The sequence below is a fragment of the Melanerpes formicivorus genome, unplaced genomic scaffold (assembly GCF_026170545.1).
Source record: "Melanerpes formicivorus ecotype bairdi unplaced genomic scaffold, bMelFor1.0.p_v2 SCAF_47, whole genome shotgun sequence".
Taxonomy (NCBI): Eukaryota; Metazoa; Chordata; class Aves; order Piciformes; family Picidae; genus Melanerpes; species Melanerpes formicivorus.
In genome coordinates, this window is record NW_027142399.1 from 273237 (window position 1) to 295447 (window position 22211).

At 54.7% G+C, this 22211-nt stretch overlaps 1 protein-coding gene across 1 annotated transcript in view; it reads left to right on the forward strand.

The window, feature by feature from the left end:
• Positions 1-22211, forward strand: part of ALG9 (ALG9 alpha-1,2-mannosyltransferase) — a 24256-nt gene continuing 2045 nt past the window's right edge. The window contains exons 1-14 of the mRNA XM_068159936.1: positions 1-180; positions 1134-1272; positions 1662-1796; positions 2588-2658; positions 4129-4217; positions 5299-5434; positions 5813-5900; positions 6048-6153; positions 11851-11973; positions 14167-14321; positions 15152-15281; positions 15986-16133; positions 16439-16568; positions 18324-18454. Coding sequence (XP_068016037.1) covers positions 80-180; positions 1134-1272; positions 1662-1796; positions 2588-2658; positions 4129-4217; positions 5299-5434; positions 5813-5900; positions 6048-6153; positions 11851-11973; positions 14167-14321; positions 15152-15281; positions 15986-16133; positions 16439-16568; positions 18324-18454 — 1682 coding nt within the window. The 5' untranslated portion in view covers positions 1-79. The remainder of the gene's footprint in view (positions 181-1133; positions 1273-1661; positions 1797-2587; positions 2659-4128; positions 4218-5298; positions 5435-5812; positions 5901-6047; positions 6154-11850; positions 11974-14166; positions 14322-15151; positions 15282-15985; positions 16134-16438; positions 16569-18323; positions 18455-22211) is intronic.

Sequence of the window (22211 nt, forward strand, 5' to 3'; positions counted from 1 at the left end):
ATGGCGGCCGGCGGCTTCGGCGCTGCTCTCGTTTCGTCCTCTGGCGGCAGGAGCGGGCGCTCGGCTTCCCGTACCCGGCATGGCCGCCAAAGGGGCCCGGCAACGGACGCGGGCTGGCGGCGGCGGGGAGTCGGCTCGGGCGCGGTCGGAAGCCTCGGGCGCGGAGGAGAGCCGCTCGGAGTAGGTGGCGGAGGGCCGGGCAGCGGCGGCTGGGCTGCAGCGGGGGGCTGTGGCAGCGCGCGGCTGGGCTGCAGCGGGCGGCTGGGCTGCAGCGGGAGGCTGGGTGCAGCGCGCGGCTGCCTGGCTGCAGCGGGCGGCTGGGCTGCAGCGGGCGGTTGGATGCAGCGGGAGGCTGTGGGAGCGCGCGGCTGCCTGGCTACAGCGGGCAGTTGGGCTGCAGCGGGAGGCTGTGGCAGCGCGCGGCTGGCTGGCTGGAGCGGGCGGCTGGGTGCAGCGGGAGGCTGTGGCAGCGCGCGGCTGGGTGCAGCGGGAGGCTGGGTGCAGCGGGAGGCTGTGGCAGCGCGCGGCTGGGTGCAGCGGGAGGCTGGGTGCAGCGGGAGGCTGTGGCAGCGCGCGGCTGCAGCCTTCCCCGCCGCGGCCGTCTGTCGGGGGCGGGTTCTGCAGCCGTCACTCGGGCGGGATCCCCGCTGTCCCGGGGGGCACCCGGCGCCGGCGGGGCGGTGTCAGCTGCGAGCACACCCGCCCGGGGATTACCTCGCTGCTGGGGGTTGGAGGCTCGGCGGTGCTCTTAGCCCCGAGGGAGCTCCGCCTCGGGCGGCCGCGGCTGCGTTCGCTGCAGCTCCTGCCGGGCCTGCCGCGGCTGGTGCGTGGCTGCGCTCTGCCTTGTTGTTGGGGGGAGAGGGTGAGGTGCTGGGGGGATGCCTTGCGGCGGTGGGTGAAGCGCTCAAAGCCTTTGCTCCGGCGGTGTCAGGGGGGTGATGGTGCTTGCCGTGGGATGGCACGGAGCGAGCCAAAGCCTCACCTGTGCTTGCACCCCGCTGAAATGGCAGAGAGGCAAAGGCGGCTGTGGTTTAGTGCCTGGTGTCGCATCGCGACTCTCGATCTTGGTGCTAAGCTTTCTTGCTGCATATTTGCCTTTCCCCCCCCCCATTTTTTTTTGTTCTTTGGATTAGGGCATCCGGGAGCAAAGCAGGACAAGTTTGGGCCCCTGAAGGATCAACAGCTTTCAAGTGTCTCATCTCAGCCAGGTTCTGTGCAGCTCTCTTAAGCAACATCTCAGATTGTGATGAGACATTTAACTACTGGGAACCGGTAAATGGTTTTCTTACCTTCAGAGATTCATTGAATGGGTTGGAAGGGACCTTCAGGATCATCCAGTTCCAACCCCCTCCCTGAGGCACACCTCCCACCAGCCCAGGTTGCTCGAACCCTCATCCAACCTGGCCTTGAATCCCTCCAGGGAGGGGGCATCCACAGCCTCCCTGGGTAACCTGTTCCAGAGTCTCTCCACCCTCACTGGAAACTGGAGATATGGAGGAGCTTGCAGCTGCCCTGTGCCAGGGCAGGTTTCTATGAAACCCTGTGCTAATCTCTTGTGTTTCAACGAGAAATGCTCTCACTCAGGAATTCAGAGAAGGGAGCTGCAGAGCTGTCTGCTTGGTGTGATGCATATTTCTCCATGTGTTTCTTCCTCGCTGCAGACACACTACCTCGTTTATGGGAAGGGGTTTCAGACGTGGGAATACTCCCCAGCCTATGCCATCCGCTCCTATGCTTACCTGTGGCTTCATGCCTTACCAGCCTTGTTCCATGCTAGAGTTCTACAGACTAACAAGGTAAATTGGAGGCTGCAAAGCCTCTTTCCTGCTGAATGAACATGCCTTTGGTCAGTTTCAGGCAGCTGCTTTGTTTGTTTTCAGAGGGAAGAGCATTAAGTGCTTACAAAGCACTGGTGGGTTTACAAACACTCAGTTTCCTGCAAGGATTTTCAAGAGTCTGTGAGCTGACCACAGGGGATCCAAAGAAAAGTGGCTGGGGAGCTGCGGGGAAGTGCTGCCAGGCTCCAGATGGATTGAGAAGCTGTCCCAGAAGGGCTGGTGGCTCCTTGGCTTCTTGTGTGCAGGCCTGGGGGTAGTTACCTGGCAGCCACAGGCTCTCATTCATCCCTCTGGCTTTTCCCCTGGTGCTTTAGGAGCCCATATTGATTTTTATGGCAGCTAGCAGTGACTGCTTTGATTTGTTTATTTAATTCATGTTTGCAATGAACTATAAGAAATAAAAGAGTGTTTTGCAAAGGACCTTGGAACTGAAGTCACAGGAACCACTGAATGCTCATCCTGGTTGGGTGTCCCTTGCCATACTCTGACCCCAGGGAAGAAAAGGGGAGTAGCTTTGGTAAATGCAGTGGACTGAGTTGACCTCCTGTGTTGTAAAGGACTTCAGTGTTGCAGGGCTGCCAGGATCTTCAGCATCCCTTGGTTTGGCATCTGGATCTGCCAGAATGGGGGCAGTCCCCACTGCCAAACTTGTTGCATCCTGTGCAGAGCTGTGGTTCCTGGGACCAGCTTAGTAACAGCTGCACAATCCTCGCTGCAAACCTGGTTCAGACTCCAAATGTGTCTCCTAGGTCCTTATCTTCTATTTCCTCCGATGTTTCCTGGCCTTCCTGAGCTGCATTTGTGAACTCTACTTCTACAAGTGAGTGTTGTGAGCTGTCTGCAGTGAGTGTTTGGAAGCACAGTGTGGAGCATGTTCACTTATTGCCACAGGAAGTACACCCTGAAGCTCTCATGTAGAGAGGGCTGCTTGTCAGTGAAGCTTGCAAACATCTGTTCTCATGATGGCTTAGGGAAAAATTGGTCAGGATCCCACTGGCAGGACCAAATTGTTTCCTCAGATCTGCTGCCCACATCTCCACTTCAGCTTGTTGTTGACTGCACTCATTTCTCACTGCTGGCAGCAAGCAGGGTGGGAGTGTTGTAAAGGGAGCTCTGCTGTAGGAGACACTGCTGCTGTGTTTGTTTACCATGGGGAGTGTTGGTGGAACACATTGCCTCTTGCTGTCTGTGATGTATCTGCCAATGGTCTCTACAGCCACCAAAAGCTGTGGCCTGAGCATAAAGTTACCTTGTCTAAGCTGTGTTTTGAGTTTTACCTGCTGCCTCTTCATTTGTGGCTCTCAAACTCTTACCTTGCCTGACTCTTCTGTTGGCAGTAGTCATAGAATTGTTAGGGTTGGAAGGGACCTCAAGGCTCAGCCAGTTCCAACCCTCCTGCCATGGGAAGGGACCTCAAGGCTCAGCCAGTTCCAGCCCCCTGCCATGGCCAGGGACACCTCACAGCACAGCAGGTTGCTCACAGCCACCTCCAGCCTGGCTGCAAACACCTCCAGGGATGAGGCTTCCACCACCTCCCTGGGCAACCTGTGCCAGGGTCTCACCACCCTCATGAGGAACAACTTCTTCCTAACATCCAATCTCAATCTCCCCATTTCTAGTTTTGCTCCATCCCCCCCAGTCCTATCCCTCCCTGACACCCTCAGAAGTCCCTTCCCAGCTTTCTTGTAGCCCCCTGCAGATACTGGAAGGCCACAATTAGGTCTCCTCAGAGCCTTCTCTTCTCCAGACTGCAGAACCCCAACTCCCTCAGTCTGTCCTCATAGCAGAGCAGCTCCAGCCCTCTGCTCCTCCTTGTGGCCCTTCTCTGGACGCCTTCCAGCACCTCCAGATCCTTCCTGTAGCAGGGGCTCCAGAACTGGAAATATCCTGGTGTGGAGAATGTGAATTGTGGCTTCCTTGTGTGTGTGTCCAATGGGATTTTGTGAGGGGTGAAAAATCTCAGCTAGATTGATATTGATGTTGATATTGCTACAGCACTGCAGGCTCCCTGAGTTCCTGAGGTTTGCATAAGTGCAGCTGGCAGTGGTAGAAGGGAAGCCTCTATTCTAGAGTTTTGCCCTAGTGTAGTTCACAAGGGTCTGAAATGCCTGGCCAGAGGCAGGCAGACTGCCCTTCAGGTTGCTGTCAGTGGCTGAGTAATGAGAATCACCCAACCTGAAGCTCTGAGGGTGGCTCATGGGTGGGGTTTGTGGTCCTGCATGCCTTGGGCACTGCTCTTCTATGCACTGAGGATGCTTTTGTGGTATCTAATAGTCTTCTGCTTCCTTAGGGCTGTGTGCAAGAAGTTTGGGCTACATGTGAGCCGCCTGATGTTGGCCTTCTTAGTACTCAGCACTGGGATGTTTTGCTCCTCTGCAGGTAAGTTTGCTTAGCAATGACACCAGCAATTACTTTGTCCAAAGACAGGTCCAGAGAGAAGAAGGTCTGCAGCACAAAAATCTCTCAGGCTTTGGCACAGGCTGCCCAGGGAGGTGGTGGAGTCCCCATCCCTGGAGGTGTTCAGGAAACCTGTGGCCGTGGCACTTGGGGATGTGGTTTGATGGCCATGGTGGTGCTGGGCTGCTGGTGGGACTGGCTGGTCTCAGAGGGCTTCTCCAACCCAAACAGTTCTGTGACTCTCCAGCAGTCACTTGTATTCTGCTGCAGATATATCTCAGGGCAGGTGTAATGACAGAATAAATGTCCCCTGCATCACTGTCTTGTCTCTTCCCATTTCCAGGGCAGGCTTGTTGCTATTGCTGCCTCCAGTCTCTCTGCAGTGGGCCATGCCATTTGAACAGGGTCTTGGCCTACCTTCCTTGAGCATAATTCAAGGGTGGAGGATCACCTTCTGGCATTGTCTTGTGCCTGTGTGTCCTGTGCCTTCTGTCTGCATGCATCCATTTGTCTAGCCACCCCCTGTCAGACTTCTGAAACCTCTGCTGCAGGTATTGAGTGAAGTGTGGAGAGAGGCTTTGGGCCAAGATCCTCTCTGCTGTGTGCACACAGAAACGTAAAGCTCAGGAGTGCTGAGGTTTCCTGGTTTGCCCTTTTTTTGTTTGTTTATGGTCAGTGGAGAAAGGACTTTCCCTTCATTGTGTTTGCAGTGGCAGAGGTCTCCTCATTCTGCCCAGGTGACTGCACCCAGCCAGCTCCCATTTTCTGCTGCCTCCTGAGCAGCTCCATTTCGTTTTTCTCCAGCTAGTGGAGTACAGAGGGTGCAGGGAGAGTTAAAAGTGGTAACTGGGGGTGCTCCCAGCTGCTGAGTGCCACCAAGGGAAGAAAGAAGCCTTCTGGTCTTGTCAGAATCCTCTTTGGGGTTTTTCTTGCTTTCCCTTTTCCTGTCTCAAATCCTAGCTCCAGTGGGCATGAATGAGAGATGATTAGCCTTATCTTGGCCTCCTGCAGCTCTCCCACTGGGGGAAAGCTGTGCTAACCCTTTTCTTTCCCTGTGTTGCAGCTTTCCTCCCAAGCAGTTTCTGCATGTACACCACAGTGATTGCCATAACTGGTTGGTATATGGACAAGACCTCTGTAGCAGTGCTGGGGGTGGCCGCTGGAGCCCTTCTGGGCTGGCCCTTCAGTGCAGCTCTTGGGTAAGGAGAGGAGGGCTCAGGAATTCTGCACCTCTGCCAAATGTTTCTTGCCTGCTTGGGGAAAATGTAGGGGTTGGAGAGCTGGAGGAAGAAACTAGCAGGGACTGAGCTGCTAGCCTGGTCCAGGAGCGTTGCTACAGGCTCCCATAGCCTGCTTGCTTTGCTTTTGAAGACCTTAGGTTGGGGAGATTTCCTGACCCTAATGTACAGAGAGTCAGACCTGAGCTGGATGACTGGAATGTGGAATATGGAGTAGAAGCAGAGCCCAGTGAAGTGATGGTTTTCTTCCAGCTATTGCCCTGCTTCTTTGGAAGGGGCAGGAAAACCTGCAGTGGGGAAAAGGCAAAGCCTCCAGCTGACACTGGATCTCTCTTTCAGGCTTCCTATTGCCTTTGACTTCTTGATACTGAAGCAGAGATGGAAGAGTTTCTTCAACTGGTGTGTGGTGTCACTGATCCTGTTTTTGGTGAGTGCCTGTGACAGCTGGAGGAGGGAATGGACTGGGATGGCAAGGGAAGGGATGGCTTCCGTTAAGAAGATGGGAAATGGAGCTTTGGGGCAGCCCAGCCAAAAACTCCTGGCAGCTGCAATAACTGCTGATGCTTCCTTCCAGGTGCCATTGGTAGCTGTGGACAGCTATCACTATGGGAAGCTGGTGGTTGCACCTCTCAACATTGTGTTGTACAATGTCTTCACCTCTCACGGACCTGATCTCTATGGTGAGTGTGAGATGACAGGGAAGGAGCCAGCAGCTTTGTTGGCTGCTGTGTTGCCCCTGGGACCCACCAGCTGCTGTTTACCAATCCTTTGGTGACCTACTCCAGCCTCCAAGCTCCGAAGGGCTGCACTTGCAGCTTTTTGGCACAGGATGTCTCTCTCGGGCTGGGAATCAGCAGGCCACTGCCGGGCTTCTCTGCCCTGTGGATCGAGCTGCTGCTGTTCATTTCGAAGCTCCCTGAGAAGGCACAGCAGAGAACTTGCAGGAGCAAAGGTGTCTGCGTGCTTTGTGAGTGAGGTGGGTGCAGATGTCTGTGTGTTTGCCTGCTTTGATGGACTGCTTGGCTGCTCTTCCTCACGGGATGCAGAATCCATCCTTCTCCCAGTTCACATCAGGTCTCTGCAGGCTTCCTGAGTCCCTGCTGTGCCTTGGGAATCTCCTTGCTTGCTGCAGTGTGTGGCCTGGGCTTTGCTTGCAAGCAGGATCTGGGGTTACCACAGAAGTATTTAAGCTGCAGGCAGATCATCTGCTAAGAGGAGTTCCCATGCAGGAGACTTTGTGGCCCAGATCTCAGGGCTGACCCTCGATGGCAATGCTGTAGTGTTTGTTTGGGAGCTGCCACTGCACTCAGCTGTTGATACCAGGGACTTCTAGAGTAGAAAACTGTTCTGTATCCAGCAGAGCTTCAGAGGGCTTGGCAGAGCCTCCAGGGATCTTAGGGTGCAGGGTCTCTGTGTCATCTCTTTCATCTCTTTAAGCCCTGTTCAGATGTTTCACAAGAGCTTGCAGTGATAGGATGAGAGGGAATGGATTGAAGCTGGAGGAGGAGAGATTTGGACTGGAGATTAGGAGGAAATTCTTGACAGTGAGGCTGGGGAGACACTGGCACAGATTGCCCAGGGAGGCTGTGGATGTCCCTTCCCTGGAGGTGCTCAAGGCCAGGCTGGATGAGTCCTTGAGCAAGCTGGGCTGGTGGGAGGTGTCCCTGCCCATGGTAGGGGCTTGGAACTGGATGATCTTGAAGGTCCCTCCCAACCCAAGCCATTCTGTGAGATGACACTCAAGGAGGGTTTCAGCAGTGCTGAGCAGCAAGGCTGTCTCTGGCAGAGCCCTGCAGGCCATAGCTGTTGGCTCCTGTGGAGGGCTGCCTTTGGGTGGTGCTGATTTGTTGCTTGCTCTGAGGCACAGCAGGGCAGCAGCTGCCTTGCCAGGGCTTCAGCTTTGCAGGAAGGCTCTGAAGTCTGTTGCTGTGAATTTTGCTGTAAGTAAACTGTCTGTGATAGGTTTTGGCATGGACTTGTGCCTGACCTTTTCCACACTGGTGCATGAGTTGTTGCCAGAAGCCTCCAGGGACCAATCTGTTCCGAAGTGTTTTATTCATGGTGACATTCGTGCAACGTCCTCAGGCTAGCAGGAGAAGCCTGCTTGGAACTGCTGTGGTGTGCAGTGTGGCCAGGACAACACTGTGTGTTCAGAGAGCTTCAAAACACTTGGGGAAAATTAACACTAGCAGGGGAGATGAAAGGGCTGGCCAAGCCCTGCTGGCTCTGCAGCTGGGATTTCCCAACTTTCACATGATGGCAAGCAAGAGCTGCTGGAGCCTGTGCAGAGTCATCAACCCCCACAGCATCTTCAGGGTAAACACCACAGAGCTTTTCCTTTGGGAATTCTGGAGGCAAGGTTGCATTTTGTTTATTGTTTTGTGTAGTCCTCTCTGGGTGAATGCAGGTTGTGCAATGAATTCTCCCCTGGGGTGATGAGGAGTCTGCAGCCAAGGGAAAGCAGTTCCCAAGTGTATATCCCCAAGGCTGATTCTGAGGCTTTGGGATGGGCCTTGGTGCATTTCTGTTGTAAGAAGGCACAAATTGTGACAAAAGTTGTGTCCCACTCCCCCTGATCAGAGCCTTGGCTGTGATTTGCAGTGGGGTGGTGCCCTGGGAAGCTTTGTTCAGCGTGGGCACAAGGAGCTGCAGCTGGTTTTATGACACCTTGCTCTGTTGGGTCCTGCTTGAAAACAGATGAAATGCAGAGAGCAGGCTGTTTATTGTAGCAGCACTGAATCAGACTTGCTTAGAATGAGGGCTGTGACTCATGATCAAATTATTGTGCCTTGGTTACTGCTCAGCAGCTGAACTACAGCTCCAGTCTGCATGCAGCCTTCTCAGCCTGTGACAAACAGCCTAGGTTGAGCCTAATTTACAGCTCCCCTGCTTTGTCCTGAGCCACCCTCCCCATGGCAGTGGGTCAAGCTGCAGCAGGGTAGTTTAAGTTCTGTTAACTGGTGTGAGGGTTTGGTTTCCAGAGCTGCTCCCAGAGCCTCTCCCACAGCACAAAGTTCAAGCCAGTTTCTGGCTCAGTGCCTGGCAGTGCCACCAGCCCCATGGAACCACACTGCCAGGAGCTGACTGGGCCACAGTGTTCTTCCCAGGGATTTTGTTTTTAGAGAGTCACAGATTGCATCAGGTTGGAAAGGAGCCTCAAAGGGCATCTTGTCCAAGCCCCTTGCAAGCAGCAGGGACAGCTCCACGCAGAGCAGGCTGCACAGGGACACAGCCAGTCTGATCCTGAATGTCTGCAGGGATGAGGCCTCAACCACATCCTTGGGCAGCCTGTTCTGGGATTTCACCACTCTCCCTGTGCAGAGCTTCCTCCTGATGTCCAACCTACCTCTGCCCTGCTCCAGTTCCAAACCATTGCCTCTCATCCTATCACCCCAAGCCCTTCTGAGCAGTCCCTCCCCAGCCTTCCTGGAGCTCCCTTTCAGATACTCTAAGGAGCCTTCTCCCCTCCAGGCTGAGCAGCCCCAACACTTTCATCCCTTCCCACATCTGTAGCCCACACCTGCTCAGCTCTGGCCTGTGGGGTCCTTGCAGAAGTTCCATCATCCATGGTGTGAGTGCAGTGCTGTGGAGACAGGTCCCCATGGGTACCGTGGGTGGAGAGTTCTCCAGGTGTGCCTCCCTGCTTCAGTGATGCTCTGGCCTGGGACTTCAGGCATGCAGTGGGGTTGTTCCTTTTTTAGCTTGCAGTTCCTTCTCAGATCACCTTGGGTCCTTGTGGATAACAGGAATAAAAGCATTTTGCCCTGGGAGGCATTGAGACTGAATGCCTCTGAGTGGGTGAGTCATCACAGTGCCTTTTGCCTGGTGGCTGGGAATCATTTTCCTTGCCTCTGTAATGCACTCTTCTCCTCTCTTTTCTTCCCTCTCCCCCTCCTCCCCCCTCCCCTTTCTTCAGTTTTCCTCCTCACCCAGAGAAGAAAATCCCTCCCTGGAGGAGGAGGGGAGGTTGCAGTGCTTGCTTCTTAAGGGCAACTCAGTCACACTGCACAAAACATTGGAGAAAGTAGGTTTTTGTTGTGGAAGCTGTGCATCAGAGCAGCTCTGACCTCTTCCCTCAGGACACCTCTGGGCCCTTAAGGCTTTGTCTGGCTTGTGGAGGAGGAGTGGGTCATGAGGGGTCCCAGCCTACCAAATCAGAGCCCCAGCTAGAGAGAGCCATAGTCACTTCACTTTCCACAGCAGCCAGGGTAGGTGGAAGGGTGACAGTAGGGTCCCTGGCACTGTCCTCTGAAGATGTGAGGCTGGGCTGTGCTTTGCAGCTTAATTGTAGCCAGGAAACACTGGAGGGTAACAGCTTAGATCAGTGCAAAGAGCTTTCTGTCTCGTCCTGCTGTCTCCTGTGGTGAGGTGGCTGGTGTGTGTAGCAGTGGGGGTGGGAAAGCAGGCAGTGGAACCCAGTTCCAGTGCTTTTCTCTGTAAGGAAAGGCCTTGGTGCTCCACAGTGGCAGTTCCTGGAGGGGCTAGCCAGTGTTAACCCTGCTTTTTAGGTCTTTAGGAACCTGCACTGCTGCCCCAGAGGAGAATCGGGAGGCAGCAGGGCTGGGGAGTAGCCAAGTGCCCCTTTGCACAAACGTTTCTGGGTGTGCACAGGGGGGGTTGACAGTGTGGTGCCCCAGAGTGCCTCCTTTGCCCTCACAGTCAGCAGTCCTGGTGTCTGGGAAGGGTAATACACTGCAGTTCTAAAATGCTCTGCCTTCTGAGGAGCAAGAGCTGTCAGAGTGACTGTTGGGGAGAGCAGGTGACCAACAGGGGCTAGAGAAAGAGGAGAGGACATTGGCACAGCTGCAGTGTTGCCACACAGGTGACTCTCTGGTGTCCCTCACTCAATGTCTTTCAATCTACCCTATCCCACGTTCAGCCTTCCACAGGCTGGGGGCTGTGCTCCTGTGGGACCTGCAAGACCTCTGAGGCAGGTGGAGGGAGAGAGAAGCTGGATTTCTAACCACTGGCTCCCTGCTCCTCAAAAGCCAGGCCTGGAATTGCTGTTTGCTTTCGGTGCTAGCAGCTAAAGGTTCCCTGAACAAACCTCAGCTGCTTGGTCTTGGCCACAGGTGACTCCAGTGCCACATTTCTGACACCCCCAGTGCAGCTTCTGCTGATACTTAGCTGTGGGAGCTGCAGAGGTTTGGGGTTTTCCTTGCTGCTTTTCACTTGTCTGATTGATTTCAACATGGACCCTATTTAAGTGGCTCTGATTGCAGGAAATTGCTGTGGCATGTGACACATGTCACAACAGTGCAGTGATTAAAGCCCCCACATGTCATGTGCTGACTGATTGAGCTAATCACACAGAGAGGCTGGCAAACGTGGGGAGGGGAGCTGCCGTTCCTTATTGTTCAGGGCTTTAAAGCATCCTGAACTAAGAGTCCAAACAAACCACAGCTGGAGCTGGAATTTCTTCCCCTTTGCATCCCTTGAAGCTGGCAACCAACAGCCAAGTGTGTGATGGCAGGAGGCAGGGTTGGTTTGGTCCTGGTTGAAGCTACATTGGAAGAGCAAAGTGCAGCAGGGATGTTTTAAATAGCCTTGATGACAGCCAGCATCTGGATGAACTTTGTGGGCAGTTTTATCCTGGAGAAGAGGAGGCTCAGGGGAGACCTTCTTGCTGTCTACAGCTTCCTGAAGGGAGGTTGTGGCCAGCTGGGGGTTGGTCTCTTCTCCCAGGCAAGCAGCGCCAGAACAAGAGGACACAGTCTCAAGCTGTGCCAGGGGGAAGCTTAGGCTTGGTCTTAGAAGTTCCTCACAGAAAGAGAGATTGGCCATTGGGATGTGCTGCCCAGGGAGGTGATGGAGTCACCATCCCTGGAGGTGTTTAGGAAGAGCCTGGCTGAGGCACTTGGTGCCATGGTGTAGTTGATCAGATGGTGCTGGGTGAGAGGTTGGACTTGATGATCTCAAAGGGCTTTTACAACCTGGTTAATTCTGTATTCTGTTTGTTGAGGTGAAGTGTGAATGTGACTCCTCCTCTTCTCCCTTCCTCCTCTTCTCCCTCCTGGAAGGTGACTGCAGGAGAGCTGGGGAGGGACTTTTCACAAGGGCTTGTGGTGATAGAATGAGAGGGAATGGATTGAAGATGGAAAAGGGCAGATTGAGGCTGGAGATGAGGAGGAAATTCTTGACAGTGAGGGTGGGGAGACACTGGCACAGGCTGCCCAGGCAGGCTGTGGATGTTCCCTCCCTGGAGCTGTTCAAGGCCAGGCTGGATGAGGCCTTGAGCAAGCTGTGCTGGTGGAAGGTGTGATGCCTGCTGCTGATCTCAGTCTGTGTCAGGCAGAGAAGCAGCAGCTCTGCTATTACAGGCAGACCTCATACATGCCTGGATTTAGCAGCTCTGGTTTCCTTTTCCCATCCTCTAGGTACAGAGCCCTGGACCTTCTATTTCATCAATGGCTTTCTGAATTTCAACGTGGCATTCATTTTGGCACTGCTTGTGCTGCCACTGACTTGTCTGATGGAGTGTCTGCTTCAGAAATTTCATGGTGAGTGCAAGACAGCTGTGAGAGCCAAGCACTGACAGCCTGGGGCTCAGCCTCAGTCCTGAAGGGAGATCTTGCCTGCCAAAGAGCAGCTTCCCTGTGTTGGAAGTGAAGCTAGGCTCAGGCAAAGCCTTTGGAGCAAGAGGAAAGCTCCTGGAGCTCCTTCCTCACTTCAGTTTTGACCCCACAATGGAGCTGCTGTGGAGAGGAGGTGCAGTGAGATGCATCCAGCGAGCCAAAAAGGCAGAGACATGTCCTTGAGGATGACTCCTGTGTGCCCTGTCTCCACTTCAAGAGGAATAATGAGTTAGCAAGGCTGAGCTCTTCATGCCTAGAGTAAGCTTAGCAAGTCCTGTGACACACAGCCCTCAGCCAGATGTGCATCAGAGGTGACCCTTAAAGGGGAAGGAAGCTGTGTGCCCATTGTTGCACCTGCAGCTGGGGGTGGCAGCCTTTGGGGCTATCTGGGGACTGTCTTGCTTGGCTCTTCCATTGCTGCTCTTTTACATCACTGCCAGGAAGATTCATCAAGTGTCAGCTCAGCCTCCAGATTCATCCCCCCCGGCTCAGTGCTTCACTCTCTGGTCTCTCACTGCCTGCAAGAAACAATAACCTTCCCGTCCTGGCTGCAAACGCCTGTGCCTGGCGCTTAGCTGGGAGCTGTGCCTTGGGTGGGACTGAGAGGCTGTCAGAGAGCAGCAAAAGCTCAGCAGGAGGTCCCTGTGAATGCAGGGTTCCCTGCTGCTCCCTCGATGTTCCTGTGCTCGGCGGCAGGAGCCCTTCTGCCGGCCGCTTTGTTCCTCGGCTCTGCGAGATGCCCTCGGCCCGACGGCTCAGCTCTGCCGTCGGAGGGGCAGGAGAGGGGCTGCAGATTGCCAGGCGCTGCGGCAGCCGCCTCGCTGTGATTAAAATGCAGCCTAATGGTTGTTATTTTTGAATCAGCCCTTTCCTTCCCGCCGGCAGAAGGTGCCTGAGAGACCTCTCGCTGCTCTTTTGGCAATGAAGGCTGGAGAGGGGAAAAAGTAATAGTTTGTGAGGGGAAGGGGAGGTCCAGGGGAGGTCCTCTCTGCTCACAGCAGGGATTCCAGACCTGCTGGCTGCACTTTAGGCTTGGCAGTTCTCGATGGGGTTTACCTCTTCACAGAGTCCTAGAATGGCTCAGGCTGGAAGGGACCTCAGAGGCAACAAAGCTGGGGAGGGGTCTGGAGCACAGCCCTGGGAGGAGAGGCTGAGGGAGCTGGGGTTGCTTAGCCTGGAGAAGAGGAGGCTCAGGGGAGACCTTCTTGCTCTCTACAGCTCCCTGAAGGGAGGTTGGAGCCAGCTGGGGGTTGGTCTCTTCTCCCAGGCAAGCAGCACCAGAACAAGAGGACATAATCTCAAACTGTGCCAGAGGAGGTTTAGGCTGGAAGTGAGGAGAAAGTTCTTCATAGAAAGAGAGATTGGCCATTGGGATGTGCTGCCCAGGGAGGTGGTGGAGTCACCATCACTGGAGGTGTTTAGGAAGAGGCTGGATGGGGAGCTTGGTGCCATGGTTTAGTTGATCAGATGGTGCTGGGTGAGAGGTTGGACTGGATGATCTCAGAGGTCTTTTCCAACCTGTCCTGGTCCTGTCCTGTCCTGTCCTGTCCTGTCCTGTCCTGTCCTGTCCTGTCCTGTCCTGTTCTGTTCTGTTCTGTTCTGTTCTGTTCTGTTCTGTTCTGTTCTGTTCTGTTCTGTTCTATTCTATTCTATTCTATTCTATTCTATTCTATTCTATTCTATTCTATTCTATTCTACTCTATTCTGTCCTGTCCTGTCCTGTCCTGTCCTGTCCTGTCCTATTCTCCAACCTCCTCCCCATGGGCAGGGACACCTCTCAACTAGACTCAGCTGCTCAAGGCCTCATCCAACCTGGCCTTGAACACCTCATCCAACCTGCACTCCCTTGTTTGCTGCTTTTGGTCCTCTGAAGGCTGTTGAAATGATTAATCTTGTAGGGAGCCACCCAAAAAGATCCCCTGGGATCCAGGTTCTGTATTGCCTTTGGCTCTGGTGGCTGGGCTGCAGCGAGGTGGCTGCTCACCACGTGGTGTGCTTGGGTCTGGAGGCAGTGGCTGGGGGCTGAAGGAGGGGATTGTGAATGTGAGATTGTGCCAGAGGGGCACTGGGATGAAGCCCTCACTTTTCCCTTACTACTTGGCTGAGTGTTTCTTTCAGTTCAGAACCTGGGCCGTCCCTACTGGCTGACCCTGGCTCCTATGTACATTTGGATCATGATTTTCTTCACTCAGCCCCACAAAGAGGAGAGGTTTCTCTTTCCCATCTACCCCCTCATCTGCCTCTGTGGTGCTGTGGCTCTCTCTGCTCTTCAGGTAAGTGTGGAGCAGGGGTTTGGTGAGCTCAGACCTGGGCAGGGGCCTGGCACGAGGGCTTGTGGTGAGGGAATGAGAGGGAGTGGATTGAAGCTGGGAAAGGGCAGAGTGAGACTGGAGATGAGGAAGGCATTCTTGACAGTGGGGGTGGGGAGGCACTGCACAGGTTACCCAGGGAGGCTGTGGATGCTCTCTCCTGTTCTTCCCAGAAAGAGAGTGCCCTTTGGGATGTGCTGCCCGGGGAGGTGGTGGAGTCCCCATCCCTGGAGGTGTTCAGGAGGGGATTGGATGTGGCACTTGGTGCCATGGTCTGGTCATGAGGTCTGTGGTGATAGGTTGGACTTGATGATCCTTGAGGTCATTTCCAACCTTAGTTATACTGTGATACTGTGATATAGATGCATCCTCTCCCCACACTCTCCCTGGAGGTGCTCAAGGCCAGGCTGGATGAAGCCTTGAGCAAGCTGGGCTGGTGGGAGGTGTCCCTGCCCATGGCAGGGGGGTTGGGAACGGAAGGCAGCTCTGAGGTCCTCCAGGAAGTCTTCTCTTCTCCAGGCTGAACAACCTCAGCTCCCTCAGCCTGGCTGACAGCAGGGGATGCTATCTGCAGACAGAAATGGGACAGAACCACAGCAACCTCTGTGCCTCTTTTATGGCTCTGAATGAAACCAAACCCAACCAACCAAACCCAAAACCCCCAAAACCCCAAAGACCACGAAGGTGGTTGGAGGTGCAGGCACTGCTGGGGGGGGGTCTGTAGGACACAGAGGGTGTTGCTGAGCATAACCAGAGCTGGAGTAATTGTCTCTCTCTTTCCCCTCTCTCCTCAGAAGTGTTACCACTTCATCTTCCAGCGCTACCGCCTGGAGCACTACACAGTGTCCTCCAACTGGCTGGCCCTGGGCACTGTCTTCCTCTTTGGCCTTTTGTCCTTGTCACGCTCTGTTGCCTTATTCAGAGGTTGGTATTTCAGGCTGCTTCTCTGCCTTCCTGCCTGTAGGTCTCAGCAGGTCTTCAGGCCTCCCCCAGCTGTGCTGCTTTGACTGCAGCAGCGCAGTCAAAGGAAGGAACCTACAAAGTTCTGCTGCCCCCAGCAGAGGGAGGACCTGGAGCTGCTGGAGTGGGTCTAGAGGAGGCCACAAAGATGATCTGCAGGCTGGGAGAGTTGGGGCTGTTCAGCCTGGAGAAGAGAAGGCTCCAGGGAGACCTTAGAGCAGCCTGCAAGTACCTGAAGGGGGCTCCAGGAGAGCCGAGGAGGGACTTTTGACAAGGGCTTTGGTGATAGGACAAGAGGGAATGGATTGAAGCTTGAGGAGGGCAGATTGAGACTGGAGATTGGGAAGAAGTTCTTGGCAGAGAGGGTGGGGAGACTCTGGCACAGGCTGCCCAGGGAGGCTGTGGATGCTTCCTCCCTGGAGCTGTTGAAGGCCAGGTTGGATGAAGCCTTGAGCAAGCTGGGCTGGTGGGAGGTGTCCCTGCCCACAGCAGGGGCTTGGGACTGGCTGATCTTGAAGGTCCCTTCCAACCCAACCCATTCTGTGATGCATTCAAGAGGTTACCACTTGAAGGTTCTGCATGAGCAGTGCTTGTGTTGCCTTTCTCAAGCAGCCTTGTCCTTACCACCTCTTTCTGTAACCTCCTTTGCAACCTCCTTCTTTCCACAGGCTACCATGGGCCCCTGGACCTGTACCCAGAGTTCCACAGGATTGCTACTGACCCCAGCATTCACACAGTGCCAGAGGGCAGGCCAGTTAATGTCTGTGTGGGGAAGGAATGGCACAGGTTCCCCAGCAGCTTTCTCCTGCCAGACAAGTAAGTTGCTTCGTGTGAAAGCTTCATTCTGCTGTAGTTCATGAGGGGCACTCCCCAGGAGCATTCATGGGAGCAACCTTACAGCCCTGGCAGTCCCTGTTGCCACCAGCATCTCCAAAACAAAAGCTCCTGAAGTTTGCTGTCAGCAGATTCTGCTGGCCACAAGCTGCTGAGTGTTTGTCCTGTGCCTGCTCCTTGAGCAGTCACTGACAGCTCCTGGCTTATGCTTCTGGTTTTCCTCCCACCAAGTGTTGCCAGCTCTTGGTTTTCCCTTGCTGGGCTTCCTGACACTCTTCTCTCTGCAGCTGGCAGCTCCAGTTCATCCTGTCAGAATTCAGGGGCCAGTTACCAAAACCATTTGCCAAGGGACCCATGGCCACACGGATCATCCCCGCTGACATGAACGACCAAAACAAGGAAGAGCCATCCAGATATGTAAGGCTTGGACCCCTCCTTCCCCCTCCTTCCTTGCTCTGCAATTTCTGTTGCTGATAATCATGCCTGTGATTAATAGAATGCCCCTCTGCTAATGTGATGTCCCTGGACAAGGGGCAGTGGATGGAAACTACAGGGACAGGCTCTGCTCAGCTGCACCCTGGGATAGCACAAGGGGCAATGGATGGAAACTGCAGCACAGGAGGTTCCACCTCACCATGAGGAGGAACTTCCTCACTGTGAGGGTCACAGAGCCCTGGAACAGGCTGCCCAGAGGGAGTCTCCTTCTCTGGAGACTTTCAAGCCCCATCTGGATGTGTTCCTGTGTGACCTGTGCTGGATCCTGTGGCCCTGCTCTGGCAGGGGGCTTGGACTGGTCCCTCCCAACCCCTAACCTCCTCTCATCCTGGGATTGCCTCTCCCCATTTTGTTTCCTGGGCACCACAGAAGTCATAAACCAAGCCCCACCACCACCTCCCTGGGCAGCCTGTCCCAATCAATGCCTGACCACTCTTGCAGGGGAGAAATTGTTCCTAATCTCCAAGCTGAACCTCCCCTGGCACAGTTCCAGGCCATTTCCTCTTGCCCATTGCCCACCACTTGTGATCTGCTCTCAGAAGTGGCTGCAAGGCAGTGCTGTGATACAGGAGCACACTGGGTGGGTAAAAGCAGGGCTAAGCCTTCTGGGATGGAGCTTGCTTATTTGGAGCCTCAATTAGGGAGTTACTGGAAATGAGAGGGAGGGCTGCTCCCACCTGAGAGGAGCTGTCTGCTGCAGGGCCTTGCATTTAGCAAATCTTTTCCCTGTGGCATATTTTTAGCACAGACAGCTGGCTGCTGCACAGCCTGTGACTAACACAGCAAACCACACTTGTGTTTCAGCCTTGTTCCTTAATGGCACCCTCCAATTTAGTGTTTGTCATGCAAGCAAGCAGAGAGGGGGCCTGGGACAGGAGGGATTCACTGGGTGTGAATTTGAAAGGGGGTTTGGGAACCTTTTTGCTCCTGACCTACTAACAAGACCAAGAAAGCAAGATCTTCTCTCAGGCTTAGTGAGCTGACAACTGCAGGAATACATGGAGGAAGAAACAGAGGAAAGAATAAAGGTGGCAAGCACTGGGAAAGACCAACAGGGTCAGTACAGCTAAACAGAGAGTGCCAGGCTAGAAGGGACCCCAAGGGTCACCAGGTCCAAGCTTTCTAGGTGAGAGTGGAGTTTGGGACCCCAAGGTCACCAGGTCCAAGCTTTCTAGGTGAGAGTGGAGTTTGGGACCCCAAGGATCACCAGGTCCAAGCTTTCTAGGTGATAGTGGAGTTTGGGACCCCAAGGATCATCAGGTCCAAGCTCTCTAGGTGAGAGTGGAGTTTGGGACCCCAAGGATCATCAGGTCCAAGCTTTCTAGGTGAGAGTGGAGTTGGGGACCCCAAGGATCATCAGGTCCAAGCTTTCTAAGTGATAGTGGAGTTTGGGACCCCAAGGATCATCAGGTCCAAGCTTTCTAGGTGAGAGTGGAGTTTGGGACCCCAAGGATCACCAGGTCCAAGCTTTCTAGGTGAGAGTGGAGTGAATAGCTTGTGTTGCCCCATCAAGGTTGTACTGGAAGGCACTGAGGATAGGTTTATCCTGCAGGAACATGCCCCTTGTTGCCAGCATTTCAAGCCCTTTCTCCTTGCTCAGTGGCAGCCTGTATGACAGAGCTCACCCAAGCAGAAGCCTGCAGGATACAAACCACACCAATCTCTCTCTTTCTGCAGATTGACATTTCCAAGTGCCACTATCTGGTGGACTTGGATGCAGGAGTTGAAACCCCAAGGGAGCCAAGGTACTCCTCCCACAAAGAAGAGTGGGTGACCATTGCCTACAAGCCATTCCTAGATGCTTCCAGGTATGCTTCACACATTGGAGAGGGAGAGGGGGAAGGTCTGTGAGCTAATCCTGGTCAGTTGTCTGCTTGCACAGGCAGCTGTGTGTAGGGAAGAGGGACATGAGCTAATGCCAGCTTGAAACCCAGCTTCCAGTAAAGGCAGCTTGCTGGCCTCAGTGGAGCCTTGGTCAAACTTAGACACAGAATGGCTCAGGTTGGAAGGGACCTCAGAGGTCATCTGCTCCAACCTCCCTGCCATGAGCAGGGACACCTCTCAACTAGATCAGGTTGCTCAAGGCCTCATCCAGCCTGGCCTTGAACACCTCCATAACCACTCTGGGCAGCCTGTTCCAGAGTCTCACCACCCTCATGCTGAAGGACTTCTTCCTCAGCTCCAGTCTAACCCTGCTCTCCCTCAGCTTCAAACCATTCCCTCCTGTCCTGTCTCCAGACACCCTCAGGAGAAGTCTCTCTGCAGCCTTCCTCTAGGATCCCTTCAGGCACTGGCAGGCAGCTCTGAGGTCCCCCTGGAGTCCTCTTCTCCAGGCTGCACAGCCCCAGCTCCCTCAGCCTGTGCTCCCAGCAGAGCTGCTCCAGCTCTTGGAACATCTTTGTGGTCTCCTCTGGCCTCACTCCAGCAGCTCTGTGTCCTTCTCCTGCTGGGCACTCCAGAGCTGGAGGCAGGATTGGAGGTGAGGTCTGAGCAGAGCAGAGTCAAGGGCCAGAATCCCTTCTCTTGCCCTGCTGCCCACACTGCTCTGGCTGCAGCCCAGCACATGGAGACCTTCTGGGCTGAAGCTGGCTGAGGGGGGGTGGTGAGGATTGCTTTGGAAAAGAATCCTCCCTGAAGCAGTGCTGCTGGTTTGGCTGTGCAAAGGAAGGAGAGGTGAGAGGTGTGTCACCAGCAGGTTCCAGCAGGCTTTGGAATCTGCAGCCTCCTTTCAGCCATGCTCAAGACAAGTGTAAGGCACTCTGAAAGGGCAGGGGGCTCTTAAAATGTTCTGAAAGGTGGCAGAGAGAGAGAGGGGAGGCTGCCTCCCTGAGAGTCCATGCAGGAGATCTCTGTTAGAATCCATCCTCCATTAGCTCTGCTGCTCACCCAGCACCTTCCTTGTGTCTCTGAAGAGGACTTCTTGTGGGAAGCTGAGGTTGGGATTGCTCTCCTGCAGGCTCACAGGAGCTTGCAGTCAGGCTTGGCAGACTGGGGGGACATGGTTGATCTGCAAATCCAGAAAGGCTCAGCTGGCAGGGGATGGCTGTTCAGTCATCCACAGCTCTGGTCATGGAGCTCTCATAACAGGGCTGGGGGGCTAAAAAAAACCCCAAGCCTCTGTAAAAATCCACCCCAGAGTTCAGGGCCCTCCTGTTTTCTGAGAGACCTTTTTATTTCCTAGCAGTAGGACCCTCTGGGGAGGGGGTGGCTGGTAAAAGCAGTGAGAAAGAGTTGCTGATGCTAGAGCAGCTCCCAGGGGTGCTCTCATGTTCCCAGCCTGCTGACACAAACAGCTTTCCCTGGCATGGTCCTTCATGAGCTATTAATTTTCCAAGAGACCTGCTGCTGCATCCAGGCAGGACTTTGGGGAGGGAGGATGGAGGTGGCCAATCAGTCTTACTAATGAGGCAACAGAAGCATCTGCCCAGGAGGCTTGCAGAGGGCTCCTTGTGCAGAGCATCTAGCCCTGAGTGCACATTTCTGCCTGGATGACAAAGGAATTGTAGTCTGAAAGCTTCCTGTCCTCTGCTTTACAGCCAAGCTCTGAGTGTTTGGACCTGATCTAAAGACCTTTGAAGTCCATCAGAGGCACTGAGTCCCTCCTCATGTTTAGATGGAACTTCTTCTGTTCAAACTGATGCCCACTGCCTCTGTGCTGTCAGTGGGGACCCCTGAGGAGAGTCTGGGCTCCATCTTCCTGGCATCCACCAGCCTGAGGCTGCTAACTCCTTCCCAGCTGGCAGTGCAAACCTCTACAATCTCTTTTCTTTGCCCTGTGAGACTCTGTGCTGCATTTAGCTCATCTCTAAACCCCAGCCAGGTTCCCAGCCTGCATGTTCCTCATTGCCTAAGGGTCTCTGGAACCTGCAGTCAGGCTCCAGTAGCTCTCTCAGCACAGGGATGTCCCTTTCCCTGTGTGGTCCTTCATAGCCTTTGAGGGGAGAGCCCCTGTGGCTGTTACCTCTGGAAGGAGTGGGCTGGCTTGTGGCAGCAGAAGTGGCATCTCACCATGGAACAGCAGCTTGTGAGCAGCTGGGAGTGACAGAAGAGTCCTGAGGGGCATGCTGAGCCTGGAAAGGATGAGATGTGAAGGCAGGGTGGGGAAAGGGGAGCACACTGCATGGCTGAGCAGTCACCAAGGCCAGGGAGCAGGTCACCTGAAGGTGGAGAGGAGGGAAGGGGACCCTTCTGAGTGGCCTCTTGAAGCAAAGGTGCTGCAGCATTAGTGGGAGACTGGAATAGAAGAGGGTCTGCAAAGCAAGACCTGGGAGCAGCTCAGGCAGGCAGATCCTTAGCCCTGCTGGAGCTGCCTGCCAGCCTCCTCTGCTCCTCTTGTGCTGTGTGGAAATTCTCCCTGCTGCTCCTTATCAATGCTTCACAGCTGGAGCAGAGGGGAGGTGTGGTGCCTTCAGCAGTGGAGGAGGCCAGGTTGCCATAGCAGCAGGTCTGCTTTCCATCCCTGCTGTGAGTCTCTCCTGCAGGCAAAGCCTCAGCAGCCAGCAGGTGAGGAGTGCAGAGTGCCACTGGGAGAGCCTGTGCTCACCTGGAGGGCAGCACTGATGCCAGGGGATGAGAGAAGCAGCAGTGTCTCCCCATCCTGTCCCCCTGCTTCTCTGACAGGTTCTGTGTTCCCCCTGAGGAGGAGCAGCAGGGCAAAGGCAGAGCAGTGAGCACAGCTTCCAGGCCAGTGAGGAGCACAGAGAGCAAACCATGCAAGGCTTGATCTGCCCTGCTGCTAGCCAGGCTGTCAGGTCAAGGTGTCACATTTGAAACTGATGCTCCAGAGAGGGATCAGGCCCCTTCTGCCAGCACAGCCACAACATCATGAGCTAGAGGAGCCTCAGAAAGGCTCCAGGGCCAGACACAGAGGTCTGTGGGGGAGAGTCAGTGAAGAGGCAGCAAGAGCTCCTCAAAGGATCCAGGCTGCTCCCATCTCTCAGTGTTTACCTTCTGCCCCTTCCCCAGCCCCACAGAATGCTGCACCTCTCAAATCCAGCAGCTGCTTCCACACAGTGATGTGGAAATGTCCTCTGCTGCCTGTGAAGTGAGTGTGAAAAACACTAACTGAAACTGCACCTTGGGTTTGGTCAAAGGCAAGGAGGAGCAGGGGCAGGGGCACTTGGGACTGAGCTGGGAAGGAGGCTGCCAGGGAAGATTTCAGCTCAGTGGCTGCAGATCAAGGAGCATTTGGGGGGAAGGAAGGAAAGGGAGGGGAAGGAAGGAAAGGGAGGGGAAGGAAGGAAAGGGAGGGGAAGGAAGGAAAGGGAGGGGAAGGAAGGAAAGGGAGGGGAAGGAAGGAAAGGGAGGGGAAGGAAGGAAAGGGAGGGGAAGGAAGGAAAGGGAGGGGAAGGAAGGAAAGGGAGGGGAAGGAAGGAAAGGGAGGGGAAGGAAGGAAAGGGAGGGGAAGGAAGGAAAGGGAGGGGAAGGAAGGAAAGGGAGGGAAGGAAGGAAAGGGAGGGGAAGGAAGGAAAGGGAGGGGAAGGAAGGAAAGGGAGGGAAGGAAGGAAAGGGAGGGGAAGGAAGGAAAGGGAGGGGAAGGAAGGAAAGGGAGGGAAGGAAGAATGG